The sequence below is a fragment of the Sciurus carolinensis genome, chromosome 2 (genome assembly GCF_902686445.1).
Source record: "Sciurus carolinensis chromosome 2, mSciCar1.2, whole genome shotgun sequence".
Classification (NCBI taxonomy): Eukaryota; Metazoa; Chordata; class Mammalia; order Rodentia; family Sciuridae; genus Sciurus; species Sciurus carolinensis.
Genome location: NC_062214.1, coordinates 16,691,874 through 16,718,990, shown reverse-complemented (window position 1 = coordinate 16,718,990; position 27,117 = coordinate 16,691,874). Strand labels below are relative to the sequence as shown.

Below are 27,117 nucleotides of genomic sequence, written 5' to 3'. Positions count from 1 at the left end.
CTCTTCCTGGATCAAATGCAGATGCTAGTAGGGACTACATCTTAGGATACTATATTATATACTGAATATAAAACATGCACGCTGCCTGGTTCATAGTAGGTGCACAGCATTAAAGACAAACCCTTTCCGTTTCCATCCTGAGGCTCTCTAGCTGATCAGTGAGTCACCTCCAGGGCTGGGGCTATGTATTATCTCTGAATCTCCAGCTGCTAGTTCAAGTACTCAAGGACTTTGATGATTAAACCATTTCCTGCAGAGACTGAATGGATGATTGGTACGTAATAGGCATTCCATAAATGCCAATCCTTCCCTTTCCCTCTCTACCCCTTTACCCAAGGCTGGAGTACTAGTCAAAGAATCCCTGACAGCTGCCATTCAGTCCCTTCTCAGTCCCTCAGAGATGGGAGGCTTATCACCATTCATTATTGGCAGAAGTCCCTGTACCATGGAGTCTCAGGGTTGGCCAGGGGTGGGGGAGGCCAGTCCTGGCTTCTACAGCTGTCTCGTCATAGCCAGCCGTACGGTCACTCCCTCTCCCTTCTCCCACACTCAGGTTCCTTTCTACTGACCCCAAACCTGGGTCTCTCTGTTGTACCATGCTTCTGTTTGGCCAGGGCTCTTGGTCCCTGGCTGGCTCAGTTCCCCAGGACTCACCTCTGTTTGTACCAGGTTGACTCTCTGTGCCCGGAGCTCACGCACACAGTTGAAGATGTCCACCACCCCTTCGTTCTCGGCCATGTCGAGCATGGTGTCAATAGCAATGAAGCAGCCGGTCCTTCCAGCTCCAGCACTGAAAGAGAGAGTAAGGGGCGTGGGAGGGATCTTGGGTGGTGCCAGCTGTGGGCGGCCCCTGCCATTCAGCCCCATATCCAGGGCCCTGCTGAGAGGCAGGATGTTGCGGACGGCAGAATGGTAGGAACCCCAAACACTCCTGGGAGATGCTGAGTGAGCAACCAGACTTAGAGCCTCAACTCTGTTCTTTATCAGATGCCAGAGTTATGTTATCTTTTGGGCATTTTATCAGGGTGACTTATTTGGTTGCATCCATTTGGCAGACACTCATTCAGCACTTGAAAAGTGCCTCACACATTGCCCTTAGAGTTTTACAACATTACCCATGAACTTCCCTGTGAGGTTGTTAGAAAGTTTCTCTCTCCATTTCACAGATGAGAAGACTGAGGCACAGAGGTCTGGCCTTGCCTGAGGTCACAGAGTTGACAAGTGGTAGAACTGGGACTTTGCCCAGGTAGTCTGGCTCCAGAGCATGAATTCTTACACCTCCTTCCTTGATAAGATTTATGTAGTACAGAGCATGCCTACCCAGCAGGTAAGTGTGTGGTTTCCTCATCTGATGGGTAAGAGAATCCACGTGTGTAGTTTAAAGCACTTAACATGGAACCTCCCATACTGCAGACATCTAATAAACATGTCCTTCCTCTTTCTCTCCCTTCTTTTCTCCTGTGTTTTTACTTTTCAGCAAATGGGTTGATGAATGGAAGCAAGAAGAGCAGGAGAGGTGTAACAGAGGAGATGTGAGTGAGAGAGTAGAAATCGAAGATCTCTGAGCTACCCCAAAGGCAGAAAGGGAATCCAAGGTCCTATATTTGGCTCCCCCTGTCCCTGCTTCTCCAAGACCATGAACTAGAAACATCTTTCAACTGGAGCAGCTGACTGCCCTGAGACCCTTGCCAGGTATTGAGTTTCCCAACGTATATTCAATTTCTGATCTCTGATGGCTTCTTCGGGAGAATCTCAAATCTCAGTGAGGCTCTGGGAACACAGCCAGCCCTGCCCTGATTAGTGCTGGGTCAAAAGACAATGGTGCTGAACCGGAGACAGAGAACATTTGCCTTCAGTGTGCCTAGTCTGGGAAGGGAAGGCCAGGCGGGCTGTCCGGGAGGCCCACTTTGGCTTCAGTCTTCTGTTTTGCTTCCCCCATGGAAACAGATGCCTTTGTCTACTAATGTGGAAATAAGAGGATATGCAAGAGGAAGCGAGAAAAGAGAAGACAAAGAAGCAACGTTGGCTAATAAGCCCAAGGCACATAGGCTAGCAGGATGGGACTGTGGGGCAGTCTTCATTCCTGACGAAACTTCATGGTTTGAACTGAGTGAAGTCTGACTTATTCCTGCCTGAGAACACTTACTACCACCACGATCCAGAATTCCCCCAAAGTGGCCTCAACAGCCTGGCCTCAGTGACTAAGGGGGAGTACAGAGTCACTCACTCCCCTCTTCTTTAAAGTCTCAACTCTGTGGGTTTGAATCTTGGATCTACCTTCAGTGAACAAGTTGTCTGATATCCTTGAACCTCAGTTTTTTCATACATACAACTTGCCTCCTGGTAGAGTCTTTGTAAGGATGGTGCCGCGCTTATTTCAGCAACATTTTAGTGATTAAACACATGATATTTGGAAGAGACCCCTGGGATCAAATTCTGGCTCTATTACTTACTAGCTGTGTGACCTTGGGTAAATGACTTAATCTCTCTGGGTTTCATTACTCTCATTCATAAAATGAAGCTGTTAATAAATAGACCCACCTCATTGCATTAAGAGCACAATATATGTAAATTGCATGAAACTATGTTTAAAAGGCATAATGCATGCAAATTGCTTAGCCCTGTGCCTGGCCACATAGTAATTTCTCAATAAATAGTTGCTACTTATATTTGACAGATATTTATCCAGTATCTATGATGCTTTAGATGCTGGGATTAGGACTGGGGACATGAAGATGAGTAAGACCTGGTTCCTGCCTAAAGGATCAACAGCCTGGGGAGGGGGGCAACATTAAGAGATAGAAAACAATGATTTTTAAATTGCTTACTATGTGTCAGAAATTCTGTCAGGCACTCAGTACACATTAGCCAACCTATTTAGTTTCTTTAACAGTCCCAGGAGTTGGGTGCCACTCTACTCAGATGCATTAAAGTGCCTTGCTATGGAGATTCAGGCACAGGGCCATCATGCACAGCACTGGTCATAGCAGGGGGCCTGATAAATATTTGCTGTTGTCTCATTTTCCCCTTTATCCCTGCTCTGGTTGCTTTTGGGGATCTTTTGGGGGGCAACCCATTGCCCATGGGTTGCTATGAGGTGTACAGCAGAGAATATGTCCAAAATGCTCAGAGGGCCCAGAAGGGTTCTGCCAAGTACTCAGTCACCTCTTCTCTGAAATGGGGTTGTGTACTTCCTATTATAGAGAAAAAAAAAAGGATGCTATGTGGGAGAGCAGCTGGCTTGGAGATGGTTTACATGGGGATGTTTATGAGGTCCTGTCTGGTCCCTAGACTGATGTGGACATGGCCAGGGCAGGGGTGAGATAACTTGAGTATGCAGGGTCTGTAAAGATGGGCGGGACCCAAGGTCACCCTGGGAGGGAGAGGTGCTGGGAGCGGGGCATGCGCGCTAACCACCTTCAGGTCTGGACATCGCCTTCCTCTTAGTCTGTGTCCTCGACACAACGCTTCATCTCCACGTAGGAGGATTCAAAGACCCGCCACTCATCCTCAATGTGACTCTCTAGGTCAAAGCTGAAAATACCTCTTTTTCATAATAAGGTGGAACCTGATGCTGTCCATTTACTCTTGATTAAGGTCCCTAAGGGGCTAGAAACTACTTTTTAAAATAATACCAATGAAGAGAAGCCCACTTCACCAGGGCACCCTATTGCCACATCAAGGACCTTCAGGCATGTTAAACATCAGCTCTCAGCCCCTCAGTTTCCTCATCTGTAAAGTGGGATGATGATTGTGCCCCCTCCCAAGGTTGGATGAGAAGTAAATGGAATGATGTGGGTAGGTGCACATGGTGGCTGTAGCACATACTGCCAGTGCCCAGCCCATGTCCCTGGTGACTATAATGAACGCAATGACTGTTACTGCGACTGCGGTTGCTTACTGTTAGACCTCAGGACCCGAGACTCATCAGAAGGGGCTGGGTGCAGGACAGAGCAGGGGAGGCTTTAAGGCCAGGAATCACGGCCACTGCTCACCGAGCTGCAAAGGCATACTTGGTTGGAGGCAGGGAGGCTTGGACTCACCTGCAATGGACCACTATGGGCCCTGCTTCCGGGGGATTGAGGAACTTCACCTGGCGAACGAAGCCCAGAAGGCCTGTGGCATAGCAGGGGACACCGTGGTCAGGCCAGCTGGTGAAGTGGAAGAGGCGGAGCTCCCGGATCTCGTGGTAGCCTTTCTGAGGAGAGAACAGGCTCTGTGCCTCTAGCTGCTGCCCTGTGTGCCTGGCTAGGCACAGTGGGGAGCTGCAGCTGCCACCCTGAGGACCCAGCCTCCCACTGTCCAGGTCACTAGGTGTTGCCACATAGCCGGATGCTGTGATCTTTACCTTTGGAGAATGTGGAACTAAAGTAGAACTGATTGCTTTTTGCAGGACTTCTCAGACCCTTTTAGTATGCTCCTACGTCTTCTGAGTCTCCAAGAGAAGGACACAGCATCCAGTGCTTGTCCAGGGACCCTCTTTGACTAAGGTTTCATGGGAGATACAACCAGTATAACAGATTGAAAGAAAGACCAAAGTCATAAAGACCAGGTTCCAAGTGTTGCCCTCTCAGTGGCCAAGATCTGGGGGCCTCCAGTTTTCCAGCCTTGTCTATAATTGTTTTTGTGGCTTTCAAAATTTAGCCAACTTCTTTATTTTTATTTTGTTTATTTGTTTATTTATTTATTTGGTACCAGGGATTAAATTCAGGGGCATCTAACCACTGAACCACATCCCCAGACCTTTATACATTTTATTTTGAGACACGGTCTCACTAAGTTGTTTAAGATATCACTATGTTGCTGAGGCTGGCTTTGTATTCATGATCCTCCTGTCTCAGCCTCCTGAGTCACTGGAGTATAGGCCTGTGCCACAGTGCCAGCTAGCTAACATTTTTATTAATTAGGTTCTTCTTTAGAATTATAAGATGAGAACAAATAAAAAGAGCTTCTGTGACTGATGGAGGCAGCAGGGCCACAAAGGTGAATCGGTCTCCTTCTCTTAAACCCCCTCACACAGACACACCCAGGTCAAATACCGGCTCTCAGAGGCCGCACCTCTGAGCCTTCGCTTATATGGTTCCCCCAGTCTATGTTTTCTACCTAGCAATATTCCGCAGTTATTTAGAGAGCACTGAATAGAAAACATCAGTTTATCTGTCCATTAAAAAAACTGCAAACTCACTAAGGGTACTATGTGCCTAGACTTGGGCTAGGTCCTAGGAAGAAGGAGATAAAAGCTCCTGTGCCTGGGCCACTCTTGACCCCACCTGGGTGAGGACGAGTCCTGTGTGGATAACTCAGTTAGCCTGTATAAAGGCACTTAGCTAATGTGATGCAAGGAGAGGAGAAATCGAGAAGGCTGCCTGGAGGAGGGGGGCGCCACCTGAACCTTGAAAGATACTAGCAGTCATGGCTGACATTGATTAGGCACTGCCGAACGCTTCAAAGCAAGAATTCATTTAATCTCTACGTCAATCCCTGTACTGTTATCTCCATGCTTTGGATAAGGAAACCGAGGCTGAGCCAGGGTTAGTGATGTGCCTAAGTCATAATAACCTCGAGTGGCAATCTGCACCCTGGCTGTCTGCACATGGAGGAGACATGGAGGAGATGGAGGCAGAGGGTGTGGGAATGGGATTTGTGTGCGGAGACTCTCAGGAACCCAAGGCAACCCTCGAGGAACATGGAAGGCGTGACAGTGACAAGAGGTCACACTCCTGTGGGAAAATGGGCCGTGCTGGAGTACAGAGGGCCCTGAATCCCATGTTCAGCCTTTGACTTTACATCATGGCTCCAGGTGGCTGCTCGGGTGGGTCACAGAGGGGCAAATGCACCACTGGACTTGTATTTTAGGATGACCCCTGCCCCCACACAGCTACCGCGTGATGGGCAGTGTGTTAGGCATTGTGTAGACGGCACTGCTCGTGCCCACTCAGGTCCCCGTCCTTGGGCTGATGTACCATCCACAGTTACTCTGAGTTTTGGCTAAAGACAGGTCATGGTCTCCCCCTTCTCCAGGGAACTTCCCTCAATTAAACAGGAGCCCGCTTCCTGGGGTGGGGCGAAATGGGGGTGCAGGGACTCTGACGGACAGGAAAGTTGTGATTAACTGACTTTGTCGGTGGCCAGTTTGCCCAGGACAGAGGACTTTCCCAGGACATGGACATTCGGTGCTAACACCAGGACTCTTCTGGGCAAGAAGAAGGACTGGTTACCCTCGTGGAAGTGCATAAGGCCCTCTGCCTGCGGACAGGACCGAGTGTGCAGAGCAATTCATTCTCCAGGGCTTTCCTGGCAGCAGGCTGTAGCAGGGCTCCCGGTGAGACCATGCCTCGCTGGCTCCTTCCACCAGCCACCCATTCTGCCTTCCTCACCCCTTCTGCAAGCTCTCCCTCCCCCGTGAGCCTGGGCACCCAAATCTCTGCTGCCTCGGGCTCTGCTTCTAGGAAACCCAAACTACGGTGGGTCAAGATGAGAGGCAGAATCCCCAGGGTCGAGCGATGGACGAGCTGGGCACAGATCAGATCTTTGTTCCCCATGTGTTCTGGATGAGCAGACCCGCCGGCTGGCCTGCTGGGTGCCTGCTTACAGCCCAGGGAAACTTACCTTCTGGACTGTGAAGGTCCGGATGACGTACTCTGCTAGGGGCTCTGTTTCAATCAGGGTGACTTTAATGTCTCCATAGACCTCTGTGTCATCTGGCCAGTATCGCACGCACTTCACCTGTGGCCAAGTGAGAGACGGAGAGGACAGAGATGAGGCTGCATGAGCAGCTCACACCCAGCCACCACTGCATCTGGTTCTCCATTCAAATAAACCCAAGGGAAAATTTGGTGGCATTTCAGTCCATGGGGTGCTCAGCTGGCCGGGGACTAGCAAACAGCACAGGGCCACGTTCCCTCCCAGAGTCATTAGGGCCATTGGAAATAAAAGCAGGACCTTCCTTTGCCATGTTCTTCATAATTTCCCAAAGCATGATCACACCAAGTGATCAAACAGAACGAGGTGAGATTGGTGGGTATTATTATTTCCATTTTTCAGACAAAAATAATACTCTGGTTTGGAGGTTTGGTGACTTATCCAAGGTCATGTGGCCAGTTTTTCTAGTTTGGGCTGAGTTCAATTTCTGCTATGTCAGACTGGAGCAGCTGAGTGTCATCAGCTAAGCAAAGATGAGAATAAAAGGAGGGAAACAGCAAGGAGTTGGAAGCAGAAGTGGTCAGGAGAGGGTTGGTATAGAGAGGCGGTAACTGGGGTCTGGAAGGAGAAAGGCTCTCAGTGGGGAAAAGGATAGAAGGTACTGGGCTCTCAGGGAAGACTCCGTCCCTGCTCTCTGCCCTGACAGTGGGTACAGATGCTACACACAAGCCATTCCCACATTCAGTTCCATAAGTCACACTCTGCGGAGGGAAAAGAGACCATGGTTTTCCCCTTAAAAGAACAAAAGCGTTATTACCATTCCGGGGGACGCTGCGCGGCCTAGTGTGGCATTTCCCACAGTGTGTTCCGCTGGGTGCTAATAGGTGTTAGGTACAAAACAAGAAACAAAAAACAAACAAACAAAAAAAGGTTTTGTGGTCAAATGAGTTTGGGAAATGCTGATTACACAAAGATAAACAGGCTGCTTCGCTACAGGACTACTCAGCTCCTCGAGTGCTAACGCTAATGTTTTAGGACTCTCTGAAAGGGGCAGAGGACACAGCATTTCCCAAACGTATTTAACCATGGAACCCTCTTCTCACTAAGCATCCTGCAGGCTAGCATCCCATGGAACCCACTTAGGGAAACACTGGTACAGTGCAATGGGGTTTGGAGGCGAGTTCATTCACTGCTTGATTCTAAAACTCAGTAGCTGAGTAGCTTCCAGAAAGTTCTGAAACCTGAGTCAACTTCCTGTTGATAATGACAGATAACACTTACCTACTTTGTCTAACACTGACTACCAAGTGTTCTATGGATAATTTACATGTATTTTTTAATTACCTATCACCATAACTTTATGAAGTAGATATTATTATTATCTCCATTTTACAGATGAGGATCTAAATCATAGGAAAGTGAAAAAAATGGTCCAAAGTCAACTGTTGGCAAGAGTTGGAGCCAGGATGCAAGCCCGGGATATCTGAATAATGACCAGCAACAGTGCCTTGTACAATTGTTTTGAGACAAATTTGGGTGTTCTGGTACAGCCTGTGACCACCAGCAGGAGTTCCACTAAGGGTTTAGAGTTGTGGTCAATCCCTCGAGGGAAGCCCTTTCCCTCGGTGGGCCAGGCTGGAATTTGCCTCTGAATTCTTAATGCCTGGCTGGCCACTTCATTTACAGTAGCTGCACTCTGGGATGGAGTCGCTGGGGACCATGAGTGTTAGAATGAGAGTCAAGAGTCAGATTTTGTGCCTGGATTCTGGCTGGGTGACTTCAGGGTAGTTATTCCATCTCTTTAGGTCTGTGTCCTCGTCTGTAAAATGGAGGAATGGGCTATTTAAAGGTGAACTCAAGGATAGAGTGGCACCTGGCCCCAAATTCCTGTCATGCCACATGATGTCCATACCCCCAGACTGGATGATTGCAGCCCAGATTCCCTTCCCATGGCTATAGCCAGGGTGCTTTCTGGATATTTGGTTCTTGCTAAGACAAAAACTTACCTGCCCACTCTTCTAGAGAGGCCCTTTGAATCCTGGAGTTTGTACACCTGTCTTTAAACTCAGCAGCCCTCTCATCTGCCATAGTTAACCCAGGTAGTCAGAAGTGCCCTGGAATAGCAGTCCCATTTCTAAACCCTAGTTAAGGATGACCAGGACAGAGTTTGACTAGATAAGAGAAGGAGACCAAGGCCTGAGTCCTGAAGACTGTCAGGGATTAGCGGTCAGGGGAGGAAGATTAGGAGACCAAGCACAGATGCTGCTGAGAGGTGGAAGAAGATGAGCAGAGAGAAGAAAGACGTGGCGACCAGATTTGTCAACATGGAGGATGTGGGTGATGCTGACGATGTCGCCACGGGTGGAATGGAGAGAAGAGCCACGTTGGAGTGCGTAAGAGAATGGGGTCGAAGAAACTGAGCCATGGTGTGAGTCTCTATAGGATTTGGCAGAAAAGTGGGGACGGGAGAATTATTTTTGTTAGCCCATTTTGTCTTTTGAAGGGGGAAGGGACTGAGCATGTCGGTATACAGAGCAGAATGATCTAGCAACGAGGAAGAGGCGTTTTCTAAGTCATGGGGACAGTAAGAAAATCCCTGAGCAGAATCTGAGATTCAAGTCTTGCCTGTGAAAGGGCAGAGAAACAGCTTCTGTCCTGTTGGGCAGAGCTGTGGGAAATGGCCAATGCATGACCATCTGGGGTCAAGAAAAGCAGCCGTTTCTTCCGGTTGAACCTGACAGCAGAGAGGAAGACCAAGAAGATGGTTGTAGATGATACAAGTAGGATGGCGGCCTTGTGATTGGACGATGAGGGAGTTCAAGTCTGATGACTTTAATTTCCTCCAAATACATGAGATGACATTATTAATGGAGAGTGGAGGTGAAGAAGGGGTCCGGGGACTTGGAGGGAAAGGACATAGCTCGAATGTGGAAGAGGAGTGATGCTGTCTCCCCCGAGGCCGCGGTGGGGGTGTCATGTGGATGAGGAGGCCCTTGGCACAACGGAGGTGCGTCAGTGCACCCCTGGCATCTGCCCAGGTAACTGCAGGAGAGGCTTACCCTGCCCACCTCCACCAGGTTTGTGACCATGACGATGCTGGCGGAGTTCTCCTGCCAGATCATTCTCCAAAAGTCCTTTACCGTCTCCTGCATTGGACCTGCCGACAGAGAAGGTGATAGGGTCAGAGTCTGTGAGTGCGAGGTAGCAGCCCAGAGTCCTTCCCTCTTGGCTGCCTTGGCGAGGTCAGGAGGGTCTCGCTCATACACCAAGCGGCTGAGACTGGGGCCAGAGCATGGGTAAGAAAAGCCACATCCCAAACCTGCATGATCCGCGGCACCCCTGCCCCTGCTGTCACCCTCCTGTGCAGCCCCACCAACCCTGCTGTCCCCTGAACTCTATTTTGAATTGTGTTCAAGGAATTTTCCAAAAACTGGTCTCTGGTGAGAGACAGAAAGGAAATTGGGGTGGAAGGGTGGAGAGGCCCAATTTTGAACTCAACAAATGCTGTAGGCATTCATTTGAAGCCCGAGGGGGAAAGAAGGTACAGAAAAGAAAAGAATAAAACAAAACAAAACAAAAAGACAAGGAATGGGAGAGAGGATCAGATAGTCCAAAGCAATTTTCTCGGAAATTATTCTTCCAATGTCCAACCATTTTTAAAATTACGAGAATAATGCATGTGTTTGCTATAAAAGTTTGAATAACATTCTGTATTTATATGTAAATATATATATATATGTAGTTACTGCAATAAGCATCATATCGATTATGAATATTTTTTATGGCCTTAAAAATTCTTACCAAGTATGACTTTTTCATAGCCGCAGAGTTTTCTAGTATATGGGGCTAACACATTTATAACCCATCTATCTACCTATTACTGGTCATTTTAAGATTTTTCACTTCTTTTACTATTACAGATAATCCTGTGAAGAATGTTTTTATATGTCATTGTCCATATATAGAATTATCTGCAGGATTTCTTTCTAGAAGGATCTGAAAGGCATGACCATTCTTAACATGCCAGTAAGATACCTTCTAGGGCAACCTGCTGCATGTGTGCCAGTCACGGATGTGTACCCACTGAGGAGACAGCTCCAGCTCTGTTGGGTGACATCTGCTGGAGGCTGAGACTTCTGCTGTGCCCTGCCTGGGCCCCTCCCTCCTGACCATTTCCCAGTGACAGCTGCTTCCTCATGCCCTTCCTGGCCGTACCTGTTGCCTCCTTCCTTCTCAGGGAACCCTGAGCCTGGCCAACCCTGCCCCTGGCTTCTTTGCCAGTGGAAACTCATTCATCTCTTCCAGGGCGGGTCGGGTTTCTTAGTGGAAAAGAAGTGTTGGGGCCACAAGCTTGCATTGATTTCCCAGAAAGTCCTCTCCCCTGGAGCCCCCGAGGCTTCTCTGAGGCACCAGGCAGAGAGAGGGCACTTACCTTGAGTTGCAATGTAGTGCCGGGGTCGATGGTACCCCTGGATAGCAGAAGAAAAGCACAGTCTCCAGTCAGAGTTTGCAAAAGGCACAATATTAATAAATATCTTCTTTCGGCTTGATTTCCTCATGGACAAAATGGGAAGAGCACTAGCCATTTTCCAGAGTGTGACAAAGGTGAAATGAGATGATGCATGTGAAACACTCAGTAAGTCACCAAATGCTAACTATCGTCATAGCTATTTGTGAGGTGCCCATCCAGGCTTGCCTTGGGGCCAGTGGCATGGGGAACAAAAGCCATGTGTGCGTCACTTGTGCCCAGGCATGCAAAAAGAGGGGAGAAGGAGTTTCCAGGTATATGAGGGAACATCGGCCACCAAAAAGTCTTTCCTGAGCTGTGATTATATGCAGAACACTGTACAAGGCCCTGTGGGACACTCAGAGGAGAAAACAGAAGAAACAATTCTATTGTTGACTCCTTGCATTAGTAACAATTAAGGAAAAGAAAACTGGGAAGAATGCCACATTGCTTCTCTCTGCCAACATATTTGGGATTGTAATTAAAGTTCTGCATGCAGAGAGGACCATGTGGAGGTGTCAATATGGAGACCTGTGAGCGACTTGCTAATGCAAAGACCACTTTCTGACTTCCCTGTGCATTTCAGGGTGCTCCCATAAGCCCTGCTGGACTCTGGTGTGGGGTTACCCTGGCACCCCACACCTCCAGTTGTCAGGAGAAGAGATTGAACACAACTCTTTTTTTTTTTTTTTGCAGTGCTGGGGATTTGAACCCTGGACCTTGTGCTTGCGAGGCAAGCACTCTACCAACTGAGCTATATCCCCAGCCCCACAACTCTCTCTTGTGCTTGGGTGTGACACACACGGAGGGGCCCCTCCCTTGTTACAAAGGTAGCAGATCATATTGAGTACACATTTTAGAGACTGACAGATCTGCATCTAGAATAGAACACTGAATGCCATTAGTATTCAGTGAATGAATGAAGGATGGACACATTTCATTTTAAAACACAGATGCCAACTATGGAGCCTGTGGAGAGTTTGTTGACAGTCCTGATATCACTTAACTTTGTGGTTAACCACATCTGGAGAAAATAAACCCTAAAGTTTGAAGAACCCTTGTTTTTTTTTCCCCCCAAATGTTGAAGAGTCCTGTCCTATCAAAGTGGATGAGCTGCCTCAAGGCCTCCTTCAAGAAATCAGCTGAAATTGCCATTTGTATGGTTTCTGGTGCGATAGATGTGGCCTCTCTAAAGTTCTGGATCTACTTGCTAATGCAAAGACTAGTTTCTCTACATTAGTTTTTCCCTTGGCCAATAACTATTTAGTAGGTACCTTCCAATTGCTGGCCATTCTCTACAGCAGACTGTTGACACCAACCCAAGACCAATTTATAATCAGAACAGCTGGATCAACCACATAGCCATCAACAGTCCCATCTGAACTCTGCTTGAGTGATCCCATTTACATAGTGAGGACACTGAGTTGACAAACGTTGCCTCCTAAGCTTAAAAGATTCCCCACAGAGGCTAACACAGTGAGACTCAGCAAACACCCAAAAAGCAAGCTCTGATAAACCAATTAGAAGGACAGTATAGTGTGGTGGTTATATGTACCAAGCCATCCCACCTCCCTGAGTTTGAATCCTGGCTCTGTCTAAGTTGTATAGTTAGAATAAGTTGTTTAGCCTCTTTGTGTCTCAGTTATTATTTTTTCCTGTAAAATGGGGATAAGAGTATTTAAATCATAGTACTGTTCAGATTAGATGAGTTAACACATGACGTTACTTTATACCAGGCACTATTCTAAGATATAACATAAATGTCTTTGCTCTATTATTATATTATTGTTCACCTGGAAAATATTTGTTAAGAGACTACCATGACTAATAGTACCTACTGGACTTTTAGCGGGTACTGGGATGGTGGGTCCTCTCTCTGTTAGTGTAATAAATTCTCTGATACACGAGAGGTGAGGTCTATCTGTTCCTCCAAGTCAAGAAGGACAGGGTATAGAGGCTGATCAGGAGAATTAGACTTGGAAGTTCTCTGGAGTAGGTTTGAGAAGAGAAAATAGTTTCTAGAACCTGGAATGATGTGGTTTCTTGAGTCTACCCTCTTCTGCCATCCCTGGCCCACCTCACTCGTTCTCAGCCCTCACCCTACCCGGCCTGGGCCACAACATCAACCTCCTTCTGCCTCCCTGCCTCTAGCCTGGCCTCCAAAGCCCATCTGTTTTCTGCCCCAGTGAACTTCTCATTTTACATTGGAGTGTGTTATTTTCCCATTTATAAGCCTGCAATGGCTTCCCTTTCCTTGAGTGGTAACGCTCAAATGCCTTTTCGTGGAGCTGACTGTAGACTCCATCGTCATCTCTAGCCTCACTTCCAGTTGTCCTTCTCCATCCACTCCCACAACCCATATGCCCCATGTTCTATCCTCGTTTCCCTGCTTTTCAGACGTGACCAACCCTGTGATGCAGAGGTAACACCTTCCCCCTGAGAGACCCAGCAGGGTTTTGGATAAGCCCAATGAACACAGTGGCCCATGCTGTAGTGGGTGCTTTTGTACTTTGTTCCACCTGGGCCATGGAACTGCCACCAAGAGCAGGGTGCAGCTCTCAGCAAAGGCTGGTTGATAGAATACATGCATAAATATGTTTCTGAGGTGAAGTTGGGGTATCCCCTTAATGCCTGGACTGGAAGACCAAAGACCTGCAGAAACCCGTGATTTGATAGGTTCTAATGTGCTCGAAAGTCAATAGGATGAAATTCCGAGCTAGAAATGAATTTCCATTTCGATGGAAGATGACTTGGGTTCACTATTGTGTGATTTATTTCTTCGCACGGTCGTTCATTGTGCCATCACCAGGTGTTAATGGAGCAGCTACTACTCTCTACAAGACACTGAAAATGCAAAAGTGAGTTAGATGGATGTGGGTTCTGCTTTGGAGCAGCTTGCAGACATCAACAAACTGGGATAAGAGCTACCAAGGGGAAGATGTGTGGGCCTTGTGGAGCACCATGGGAACTGACTCAGCCCTGGAGACCAGAGGAGAGTTTTCTGAGGAGAGGTGGTTTAATTGGTTTCTTCATTATGCCTAGTTTGGGCCTTTCAATATCCCTGTCATTCCCATTATGTCCCTTCAGCAATCTGCTCAGTCTTCCCACCACTGTCCCCGTTGCTCACTGGTTTATTCCTTGTCTTCAGGAACAGCAGTTGTGTTTCTGTCCAGAGCTCTTAGCCTTGGCCACTTCCCATGGCTGCCAGGTCTGTCCCCAGGCAATGGACTGGTTCCTCTCAATCCCTTCAGACTTCTGCTCAGCTGTCAATCAGTGCTCCAAAAAGCCCTTCTCTGGCCACCCAGGCTGCACTTCCCACTCTCCTGGCTTACTTTCACTCATCACCAAGCAGTATACACTTCCTTATTCCCTCACATGCGTGTTATCTGCTTGTCTCCCCCAGGTGAATGGGAGCTCCAACATGGCAGGGTGGTATCTGTCTTGCTCACGGCTGTGTCCCCAGCCCGGAGAAGTCTGCCTGGGCCATCAGTCTTGATAAAAACATATTGAATGCACGCATGCTGTGTGCCTGTCCCCACACTGCATCTGAGGAAAGAGACCCTCCCTGGCCTCCAAAACCCACACAGTCCCCAAAGAGAAAACATTCAAACCACGAGATTCCTCAGCCAAGGAGATAAAAGGAAATGTACTGCTCAATTGGGGCTCCTCTAGGGATTCGCCAAGAGCTAGTACAGAAAACTTCCTAACCTTAAAAGAACTTTGAGTTCATTTAAGTCCCACCTACACAGTACGCAAATCGACTGCAAACCAGCTCTGGGCCTGCCTCCATCTGTCTGTGAGCAATGGGAAAGAGGTTTGCATCCAAAACGCATTCATCTCACTCTGCACTCACGCATCTGTTACTTACTGGGGACCCAGATATGATATTTATTTCCAGGCTGGTAATTTATAACAGATCCAAGTGGCCAATACATTTATGGGTGCAAACAAATCCACCAGCAGGATGGTTCAGACAGTAGCAGACCAGAGGCCCAGACAGGGCTGGTCCCGTTCTGCTCATTATACAAATGGAGTCATTTCAATGGATTGTCAAGGTCCAGTTGGGGAAGAATGATTCTAGCCTGAACATTTAGCTCTCTGGGGAGCCAGGAAGGATTCTGGTTGGGGTGGAGCCCAGGGAAAAGGAGTAAGACTAGGTAGCTATGTGTGTGTCTTGCCAGGAATCCCAGGGAGACCCCAAGAGTTTAAGTTTGCTGGAGTATACAGCAGGTTCCTAACTGAGGTGATTCTTCCACTGTCAAGCCCATGGTGGTGACACTGAGCAAGGAAGCAGTTGTGGCTGGTGTCTTCTCTGGTCTCTCTCTCCTTCCTTCCATGCTCTGCTCTGTGCTGTGGAGTTGACCACATGGACCACACGTGGGCCCCATGCCCTCCTGCTTCTAGGTGACTTTGGCCAACGAGGAGCAGAAGCAGAAGTTCAGTGGCCAGCAGGAGGAGGTCAGAGCATAGGTCCTTCCAGGTCCCTCCTTGCCAGGTCACCATGAGTTGGCCTTGCCTCTCCACTGAGGGCTACAGTTCCTGTCAGTCAGCCCTGTCCTGAACAGAGACTCTCTGCCCTTGTTTAGGCCTAGAACTAACCACTAAGAGCTCTCCGCCATTGCCCACCACAAGACCCTACATGGCACCTGCTGGTTTCCCTCAGTCCTATCCACATCCTTATTAAACTTTCAAGGAGAGTTACCCCCTTTGAGAGAGCCTGGTTCCTTTGGGGCCCTGACAGACACTTTGCATCAGTTCTCATGTATTCATAGGTCAGTGTTGTTATTCCATTTTACAAATATCGGAATGAGTAAGTAATTTACGCATGATCACAAAGTTAGTAATCAGAAAGACCTGGATTCAACAGGGCCAACAAGGACATTAGACTTGGTAGCCCTTGATCCTAACCACCGAGATTCAGCCCAGGGTTCAACACTGCATGTTAGGACACCATGTGGCAGAGGCTATTTGACCTGTACTTCTTACACATGCATGTGCACACACCCACACACACGCAGAGGCTGTGGTGTGTTCTAGCTGGATGGAGAATTAGTATACTTTTTACACACACACATACATACACCCACACACCCACATACCCACACACATCCAGAGTCTGTGGTGTATTCTAGCTAGATGGAGAATTAAAGTCTAGCTGTGTGACCGTGGGCAATACTCTCAACTTCAATCCCTGGTTTCCTATCTTAAAAGGCCCACAGAATGCTCTGTAATGACAGAACGTGATAGAAACGGGTGGCCTTATTAGTGTTGGTGGTGTAGAGATTCACTTGCATTAAAGCAATTTCATTTGCTGCCAGTACAACACCAGTGTTCCTCGGTTCTCACTGCAGTCAGAAGCTCATGCAGCTGTGGATTGAGTATGTATCCAGGAGAGTGACTTTTTCTGGAATTTTCCATTCAGATGACATATGCCAGATACATACAGCAACTAGAGGCATGCAGGACCCAGCACGGGCTGTGGCCCTGAGAACCCTCACATCTGTTCAGCCATAGATGAGGTCAAGGAGGAAAAGAAGGAACCAATTCAACATGTGCTGGCCGAGTCCCCACTAAGTGCTGACTGCTGGGAGGTGTTGGGGGGTACACAGAGGGGCAGAAGGAAGGGCAATGGCTGGGAAGTCATTTGGGTTTGATTCCTGTCCTGGTTCTGCCCCTAGCCAGTGCACGGCCTTGCACAGACTTTGCAATCTCCCTACACCTCAGCCTCCCATCTGGAATTTGGAGGTGACGAGACTCCCCTTGAAGTTAGAAGTCTTGGTAAGCTGACTCATTTAAACCGCCCAGCAGAGGGCCTGGGGGTGATTCATTAAGAGACCACTGCCATCACTGCTTACTGATGTGACCAAGGCCGCAGGGGCTGATGGGGAGCCACTCCTGATTACTCTCCTGCCCCCTCCATCCCAGCTCACAGCATGATGCTGGATACGTTGCTTCACCTTAAGAGCCTCAGCATCCTCATTTGGAAAGGGTAATAGTGACCACCTGCAAAGTTAAGGTGCGGCTTAAGGTGGTGTCAGTATGTGAGAGGGGATCAGTAATTCTTAGTTTACTAAAAGTCCTTCTTGCCTGGCTGGTTCTCTTGTCATCCTCTAAGGCACCCCACCTTCACCTTGAGGCTTTGGTGCTATATTCCCTGCTCTGGGAAGGTTTCTTTTTCTTATCTCACCCCCTGACCAGACTGAGTCCCACTGAGGTCAACACCTGGTCCAGAAGGTTGTTTCTAGTACACAGTAGAGGGTCTGCTGAGTATCTGTGAAATGAGTAATAGATGCAGGAGAGAAAGGCTGGTGCATGATGGGTGAAGGCTCAGAGTGCCTCGTTTACTGGAGACAAGATACTCAGAACTGGCCACCTCCTTGTGAACTTTCCAGAAAGGCCATGGTGGTAGATACTGTCCATCTTCATCTCCACCGAAGCTCCAGCCCCAACTCCTTTCCCCATGGTACCCCTTGTTAGTGAGGATCCAGTCTGGGAACTAGAAAGGCAGCCCTCCAGGTGTTTCAGACAGAGGGAATTCAGTGTGGGGAGTTGGTTAACCAGGCGATGCAGAAGCCAAGGTGCCCAACAGGAGGCTGCGATGCCTGGGAGCTAGTGGGGCAGTGGGGAACAGAGAAGTTTCCAGAGCCTCAAAGCTGGGACTGTGTCCCAGAAGGGGGAACCACGGTGGTCCTGACTGAGGGAAGCTGAAGCTGTGGAGGAGATGCAGCTATGACTGGATCTACCACACAGAGGGAGAGAGGCAGAAGATATACCGGTTTCTCTTCCCATCATTCTCTGATCTCCTATCAGTGCCTCTCATTGAAGGAATTAGCTCCCCTTCTTTGTACTGCACACACATACACACACACACACACACACACACACACACACCTGCAATGCAAAGCAGAGCAGAAAAGGACAAGGACTGGATCTGAGGACCAACAGATGGCCGACACAAGACTCCATAAACAGTTGTTGAATTAATGAATCAAGGCTCAGCCAAGATTATGAGGGAATTTGCAAAGCCTGCCACTGTACTTTATAGTTTGTCTACAGATACATTTGGGAGCCTGAGGGGCCAATGTGCATCTCCAAGTCATTCTTCAAGCCCCTGGGCTCTGCACTGAGGTCCTGAGAAGTCATGCTGGGATGTCATCTGGCCACTGTGGCATCCCAGCATGACTGGCCACAATGGCCACAGTTTCCTTTTGCAAACTTTCTTACTTCCGTGGACACCCTTCTTGGCTTCTTTTTGAGTTGAGCCCCTCCTTAGTAGTCTCTGGAATACTGAAGCAGCCTATTTCCTAATCGGTTTTCTTAATTCCAGAGTCATCTGATCTATCTTATGACTGGTAGCATAAATCATGCCAAAGCTCAATTCTGGATCGGCCATCTCCCTGAGCAAAATCTCTCAGTAGGTTCCTCTTTGCTGCAGGATAAGGTCTGACTTTGGTCTGGCCACCTGAGCCATCCATGAGCCAGTCCGACCTTACTCTGCCCTGTCCCTACTGCAGGCTCTGCTCCCCTGGAATGGAGGGGCGGCACGTTTCTTTCACAGCTGCTCCATCTCGGCTTCTGCTCTTCCCTAACCAGAGGCGTTCTTCCCCCTCTTTGATTTTAAATTCTACTAGTGCTCGAAGCTTTGGTCCACATCACATTTTGCATTCCTGATGGAAAAAAAAGTGATCTTTTTTCCCCACCTGTGAATCCCTGCAGCATTTTATCTGGACGCGGGACACTTGACACCTTCCGGGCTGCCCTGGTATGATGGATGTGTGTGGCTTATCTCCCTCCTGAGGTTTGAGAGGGTGGAGACCATGGCATTTTTAGTTTTATGGTTCCTGTAGCATCTAGCATATGGTGGTTGCCTTACATTTTTTGTTGTGTTCATGGCTGCATTTTTACCTTCAGATGAATGAATGGATGGATGGATGAATAGACCCAGATACAAAAAATATGCAGACTGAAGGAATAAGGCTAGCAGCTGTCCTGGCGGCCTGAAAGCAGATGAAGCTTGAGGTGGATAATCCACTTAGGCCATGCCTATCAGGGAGAAGCGGACTGCTGGGCACATGTTCTGGGAGGGCCACCTTCCCAGTGGTAAAAGGTCAAGGACAACCACAGATCTTGAGCCTGTACCACCAACCCCAGGCCCCAGCTGCCCAGCCCCATCACGACACTCACGTCAATATAATTGGCATTGATATAGTCAGAGTGCGGGTCTCCGTCCAGCACCAGCAACCTCACCCGGGAATGGTCATCTGCAGAAAGAACAGAGAGCAAGGGGCAGTGAAGAAGGGGCCTTAAGGAGAGAAGCCCGTGATTCTCTCCTTTAGAGCTGCCACTAAACAGTTACTGCACACCAGCTATGGCGACACTCTCTCATTCAGCTTCAGCACTGCCCTCCGTTATTCTTCCATTTATAGATGAGGAGGTTGAGGCTCAGGGAGGTTGCTGGCTCTAAAAAGAACCTAGAAGCACTTCCTTCCTGTGGCTTCCATCTTCCCTTTAGCTTCTGGTTTTGTTATCACGTAACCATATGTTACCTGCTTCTTAAGTCTTACTATCAGCATTAACGTGGAGACGGAAAAATCCGCGTCCAGGACTTACACAAGAGAGACCATACAGATGTGTTCAGGACGTGAGAGTTGCATGTGAATTAACGTGCTACATTTCCACGCTTGCTTAAAAGTGGCAAGTTCACCTCTTCTCCACATGTGCACAAATTGCTTTTCGTTTGCCTCTTGGAGTACTCTTGCAAATAGATTGTTGGCCTCATATTGGTATCGATACTCTCATTAAAGTGAGGCTGACTAAATCATTACAAAAGAGGTCACCTGTAACTAAAAATCGTGTTACTGAGGATATTTTCTCAAACACAGTCTAGGCATACACAAGATCTCCATGCTTACTTCAAATAACATCCAAAAAATTAAATTTAAATCTAAATTAATTAAAAAGTAGTACATTAGAAGAATCACGATAATCTGTTACAATTAATGAAGGTGAGCTCTGACATTTTAAAAGGCACAGGCAAATGGAACAGCCTGGTTGGGTCTGGGAAGGAGGAACTTAGTTTGCTCCCCAGGTCCCTGGACACATATCAAGGTACATTCACTGGCCGTTGGCCGGTCCTTCTTACTCCAGGGCAGGAGGGGTTCAGTGCCAGTGGGTGAGAGAGCCCTGAGCGTCCTTGAGGGTTCCCAGGGACGAGGAAAGTCAAGCCAGCATATCCTATTCGACCACGCAGCGCTCTGCAGTGTATAAGTACGTCTACTGCGATGAACCGTAAGCCCCTTGAGGACACAGCCATGCCCCTCTTGTTCCTTCCTCCATGCCCTGCACCTTGAAAGTGACTTGCATATGGCAGACCCTCCACAAGCACCTGGGGAATGTGTAGATGGACGACCTCATTTTATCCTCACAATGTCCCCGTGGAAGCAGCAGGATGGGTCCTGTCAGCCCTCCTCACAAACGAGGAAACGGGCTCCTGTAGACTGACTGGCTGTGTGGTCAGAGGGACATGGAAGAGTGGGGTCCTCTTGACTCTGGGTTTAGCTTCTGCTTCCAAGGCCAAGCAGGGTGTGAGACACCATCTCACACCCGAGAGAATGAACTGCAGAGAAGTGGTTGCCTGGGTGATAGAAGAGGGTTTGAGAAGCCAGATAGGAGAGAGAGAGTGAGGGAGAGAAAGAGAGAGAGAGAGAGAGAGAGAGAGAGAGAGAGAGAGAGAGAGAGAGAGAGAACTTGGAGATAAGCAATAAGGAGACACTGTGTCCCCCAGGCCTGGAGACGGTTGGGACTCCCAGAAATCAGGAGCCGCGACTGGCTGCTGGGACTGGGCCACCACGTGCCTCCCTGGTGGGAGCTGGAGACAGGGCGGAGCTTCCCTTCTTGCTAAGGAAGAGGACTGTGACTGGGAGAGTGGGGAGTTCCTGCTTCTCTTCCTCCTCTCCAATGTCCCGCTCAGTGCATGTCATTTGGCTGAACCCAGCTGACAAGAGAGCCTGGGGAATGGAGCCTGCAGAGATCAGGTCCCTGCAATGCAGAGTGGAGTGGGGGAAGGTGAGAAATGGGTCCAGTTATGGACACAGTGGCCAGGACCCGTATAGGATACCATCCCATAACCATCAATCAATCAATTCAGAATTAGTCATCGAGGATCTGCCATGTGGCACTATGCTAGATAGTCAGACCCAATGCCACTTTCCTTACTGGCCATGCAAAGGGTTTTAGTGAAAGTAACTAGGAGTAGGTGAGAAATCTAAGCAGACCCTTGGTTGGGTGGGGAATGCGTGTGAGATGGGGGAGGAACTTGAACTTCATGGAGTTGATGGTGGGTACCGGAGACTATAAGCATTACCTCATTAATTTATTCCTCCCAGCATGTCTATAACTTATTAAAATACCAGAATGATGCAGTCTTATGATTCTTCCTTTTGCAGAGATATAGAAACTGGAGCGCAGAGAGTTTAAGCTGGCTTCCCAAGTACCACAGTCTCCCTCTCAGGCCTCTTTGACCCTGAATTCTCATTCCACCTGCCAGGTGCTACCCTGGCACCTTGGGCATCTTGTAGTTATTGCTGGAGTCTGCGCAGTTGGTCACCAGCTCCTTTAGTGTTCTAGCTCTAAGAGAGGGACTTTCAGGGGGACAGCCCATCCAGCATGCTGGGATTCAAACAAGACCTGGCACCTGACTCTGAACCCCAGATGTCAAGTCTTGTTACCAGCAGTTACAGAAACTATATACCTTTAAAAAATGAAAATACATATTTTTATGTTTTGACTCAATGGTCTCACTAATGACTTACTGATTCAAAATCTCTTTTATTTATTAAGTTACACCTACCCTATGGGGTCCATAGCACTGGAAACAGAGATTCTGATTTTAAAAATTGAGAGCAATTTTAGAATATATATAAAAGTTAAAAAAAGCAAGAAAACAAAAATCATTAAAAAGAAAACAGAAAGAATTGAGTTTATTTTGTCTAGCTAAATAACCTTAAAAATGAAAGGTGCTCCAAAAACCAGTTGGAGATACTTGCCAATATCTCCTCTTATGCATTTATGAAGGACATATTTATGGAGCACCTACTATGTACCACGCTAGTTGAAGGGACTAAGAAAGTGTTACCAAACATGAGTCTCATGCTTAAGGAGTTTGTCAATTTAATAGGGGAGGCCTATACAAAGAAGTAGAACTTCAAGGTCCAGAAAGTGGGGAATACAGGGTTTTGTGTAGTAATAGGTAAATGAGGAATTAAGAGTGAGTAAGGGTTGGCCAGTGGACAATGGGGAACAGTGTTTCCATTAGAGGGAACAGCAAGACCAAAGGCAGAGATCCTGAAAGAGCAACAGCCTGATTGAGCTGCAGAGGCCCTGTCCTGGGTCCATGGAGTACGGGGTGGTTTGGGCAGGGTGAGCAGAGCAGGCAGCTGAGATCTCTCCACACCACTTTAATGCACTAATACCAAAATAACCAGGCTGAGCTCTGTAGACAATCCAAGTACGGTGTCTCTTTTCTGGGACTGTGGGAAGGTATTTTAGTATGAAATAACCAAAATTCATTCCCACATGAGCTGGCCTCTCATGATTAGCAGGAACTACTCTTACTGTGTGATGTGAGGTAAGGAGTTGTGGGTCGGATCTGGATTCAGATCCTTGTTCCACCACGTGGCAGGTCATTTGATTTCCTTATCTTTGGCTTCCTTAATAAAATGGAGTCAACACTATGTGACTTTCAGAATGCTGGGAGGATTCAATAAGAACACAAAGGCATGAAAAGTGCCAGGACCTTAGGAGAAAGAAAAGACAGGAATAGGGTGGGAGAAAATATTTGCCAAACCCACATCTGATAAAGGATACGTATCCACCACATACAAAGAACACTTAAAATTCAACAAGAAGAAAACAGCCCTAGTAAAAAGATCTGTGCAGACATCTCATCCAGGAAGATACACAAGTGACACGCATATGAAAAGATGGCCAACATTCTGTGTCATTAGGGAATTGCAAATTAACATAATAGTGAGGTGTTGCTCTAGAGCATTAAAAAGGTCAAAATCCCCAAACAGGTGAGGATGTGGAGCAGTAGCGATTCTCCCTCCTTGCTACTGGAAATGCAAAATGGCACAGCTACTTTGGAAGCCAGTTGGGCAGTTTCTCACAACACTAAACTTACTTTCACCATACGATGCAGTAATTATGCTCTTTGATATTTACTCAAATAGACTAAAAACTTAAGTGCACATCAAAATATGCACGTGAGTTTTACTTATAATTGCAAACATTGGAAGCATCCCATATGTCCTTCCATAGGTGAATGGATAACTAGATTATAATAATAAGTGGAATATTATTAGTGATGAAAAGAAATGAGCTCTCATGCCATGAAAGACAGGGAGGAAACTTAGTGAAAGAAGTCAATCTGGAAAGGCTGGGTATTGTGTGATTCCAACCATGTGACATTCTGAAAAAGGCCAAACTTTGGAGATAGTGAAAAAAAGAATCAGAAGTTGTCAGAGACTTGGGAAAGGAGGTTGGTTGAATAGACTACGTTCAGGAGATTTTCAGGACAGTGAAGCTATTTTACATATTACTGGAGTTAAGCACTTGTCAAATCCTATAGAATTGTACAACATAAAGAGTGAACCCTAACATAGGCTGTGGACTTTAGCTAATTATAATGGAGCAATATTGATTCATCAAGTGTGACCAATGTAAGTACCAATGTGGGATGTTAATAAAAGGGGAATAGAACATAGGTGGCCGGGACAGTATATGTGGGAAGTCTGCACCTGCTGTCTCATTTTCCTGAAAACCTAAATCCATTGCAAAAGAAAGTGCTAGGAGAAAATACCTGATATACAGCAGGTGCTTAATAAATGGTGGTTCAGAGATGGATGTGAGGTCGGCAGTGAACTGGTGGCAGAGACACTGAGAAACCCGATGCTCTCCACCTGCCCTCCTGTACCAAGTACAGATCCACCCACCTGCAGAGGCAAAGATCTGTCGAGTGTGTTCATCAAAGAGCAGATTCAACTACAGGGCCACCAGAAAGGCATGGCAAGGAGTGGCGGTGTCCTCATGGTTTATTTATTTCTTCTGGGAAATGCTAATATTATTCCGTGTCCCTTTCTTCTCCCAACTTTATGTAATTAGAAAGATAAAAAATTGTGTTTACCCACACGCACATGGAGAAAGATGGGGCGGCAGGCGACACAGAGGAGTTTATACAAGGTAATTTACAAGCAGCCCGGAACGTTCATTATGCTCTATCTACATTTTGCAAGCCTGAAAAACAGCTAATTTGGCACTCCTCATTTGATATTCAAGACAAGGAAGGGAGAGTCACATGGAGGAGAAGCAAACTCCTCAATGGAGCCGCGAGAGGAAAGTCCGGGAGCCGGGTCCTCAGGTTCTCAGAGGAGGTGGGAGTTGGGCAGGGGCTGGCCCGTGGGAGGAGGGAGCCAGGGGCAGCAGGCAGAGGGGAGAAGTGACTTCCGGGACTTGAAAATCCCCAAACATTCCCTGAACACAGCTGCAGGGAAAGGTCATCCCTCTGTCTGCCATCCATCTGTTCCTCCTTGCCTTAGGACAAGGGCCAGTGGATGTTGGTAAATATTTTACAAACAATTCTCTGGGGGAAAAAAGGCCTCTGATCTGTATCATCTGCTGACTTCTGTGGTGCAAATACTCCCACTATCACCAATTTCAAGCGACCAGCACACATCAACCAGCTCAAAAAATCCTGAAAATTGCATCGTCTTTTCTTGCAAGTTGATATGTATGGGCTACAGTACCCCACAGCTCACCACAGCTCACCAAGCCTTGATGATCTCACAGTGCCAGACCACCTCTGCCCCACACAGAATCCTGACAACTGCAGCCTTCTTTAACTTGCTCAAATGCATGATGTCCACTCTGGCCACAGGGTCTTTGCATGTGCCAAGAAATAATCCCATGCCAGGCTGATAGTATACTTGGATCTTGCATTCCAATTATTCCTGGCCTCATACTGACCCCTCACCATAGCTGTGGACTTAGTCTGTCTTGTGTCAAGATTGCCAATCAATTCTTGTCATCAGTAGGAGGAAGCCAAGGGAGTGAGTGGGCTGTGAAAGCAGACCTTAGATCTGCCATATCCTAACCTAACCAATTACCACTGTGTCTGAGCAGGGACTGACCCAACTGTAAGAGAAAAATCAATTCTATCTTTGTAGATTTGCTGCAAACATCAGGTCAGATATGAAAGCTCTGATGTATTTGTAAGGATCAACACAAATATGTACATTTGTTTTCATTATTCTAGACCAGTGATGCTCCAAATTTGGGGCTGGGCCAACAGCATTAGCAGCACCTGCGAACTTGTTAGAAATGCATATTCTTGGACCCTCCTGCAGACTTCCTGAGTCAGAAACTGGCATGGGCCCTTGGCATTGTGTGTTTTAACAAAGCCTCAGATGATTAGGATGCACTTGTGTTTGAGTATGCAGACCAATCAATGTTCAGTTATTTAACAGAGAGGTACCCTGGGTGTTCACTTCAGTCTCTCTTGGGAAGGACCAAAAGATCTTACTGGGACTAGGTCATGAGATTGGAGACCCACCTTATACCAGATGGCAAGATATAGGAATTTACCTGTAGGGGGGTCAGATGGACCAGGTGCTCTTCTGGAAGCTGTATGGACACTATGCCATTTGATTCTCATGCTAACTCTGAGAGGTAGATGTCGCTACCCCATTTTATGGATGAGAAACCCAAGCCTGCACCAAGTTTGATAACTCAGGAGAAGTTATAAGGTTGAGTGCTTCTAGAGTGGTGGGGTCCTTATCCACCTTCAGCCCTGAAACCAGCTGCCTGCCCACCCTTCCATGCCAGGTTCCTCCAGCCCCCACTTATCACCAATATCTCAGTCTCCAACACTGGTCCCCACCCCACTACGACCCACATGGACCCCATGCCCACTACATAGCTCTAACTCAAAGCAAATGAGCTCCCTGACCCTTCCTTCATCAACAGATGTGACCCAATAAATCAGTCATCTCAGGTTACATGCACTTCAAGAGAGAATCACTTCAAAGAGGTGGGGCTGGGGAGAGAGTATCATTTGGATACTTGACGTTCTTCCTTCCTGGCTTCTGGGCACTGCAGAGGATAAAGAAAAGGTACAATTTCTCAGGGAAAAGAGATTTGACTCATTACAATGAATTGTGTAGCTGAAAAACCATTTCCTAGAAGTATTGGAAATGTTAATGCCATCATCCTGCAGGAGTGGATTAGGAGGAGACAGGTAATTCCGCTGAGGCTGCCTGGGTACCCCATTGAAGCTAAAGGTCTGCACACTCAATCTTGATTGAATTACCATTATCAAGAGAGAGGGTGGCTTGGGCATGACACAGACACAGCCCAGCATTCTGTGCACATCCTTGTCCATCACCTCCAAGCTGGCTGAGGTTGGGCAACTCCGTGAGGAGTGCTTCCAACAGGTGTGACCTTTGGGGGGTGGGAGGGGCTGGAGGGGCACTGGTCCCCACCCCACACCTCCCCGCATCCTTAGCAGGTTGACCAGGCAATGCCCCACCAAGGGGCCTTTCCAAAGAGAGGAAGCCTTCCTATTTGAATTCCTTCAGAAGCAGAGCCCGAGAAAAGGATTTGGGTGCAATCAGGTGTTCTGAGACACGATTCCAGGAAACATCAGGAAAGAGAGATGGAAGTGAGATGGAAACAGAAGGAAACCCACAGGGTGTGTCACCCAGTCGTGGCCACCTGGGTGGAGACCCGGAGCTCAATCCTGCCGAGGGGCTCGGGGAGAAAGTACAACATGCTCCTCCAAGACATTCTTCCTCAGCGGAGAGGGAGCTGGGTTCTTAAACTCCCACTACTGTCAGGCATGGACTGAGGGCAGCTTTTTTGTGGGGACATTTAATTTCCTGGCACTTCTGTCCTGCAAGCAGACATAGGAGGCT

General features: G+C 47.7%; 1 protein-coding gene across 8 annotated transcripts in view; it reads right to left on the bottom strand.

Moving 5' to 3' along the window:
- Ptprt (protein tyrosine phosphatase receptor type T) overlaps positions 1-27,117 on the bottom strand; it is a 1,023,334-nt gene that overhangs the window by 31,916 nt on the left and 964,301 nt on the right. For 5 of the 8 annotated variants that reach the window (XM_047539644.1, XM_047539640.1, XM_047539641.1 and 2 more), the window contains 6 exons: positions 19,334-19,410; positions 11,075-11,111; positions 9,702-9,799; positions 6,610-6,726; positions 4,044-4,198; positions 655-790 (listed from right to left, as the gene is read on the bottom strand). In XM_047539644.1, the coding sequence (XP_047395600.1) occupies positions 655-790; positions 4,044-4,198; positions 6,610-6,726; positions 9,702-9,799; positions 11,075-11,111; positions 19,334-19,410 (620 nt within the window). Of the gene's footprint in view, positions 1-654; positions 791-4,043; positions 4,199-6,609; positions 6,727-7,459; positions 7,520-9,701; positions 9,800-11,074; positions 11,112-19,333; positions 19,411-27,117 lie in introns of all 8 variants that reach the window. The other 3 variants (XM_047539637.1, XM_047539638.1, XM_047539639.1) reach the window with 1 other exon arrangement.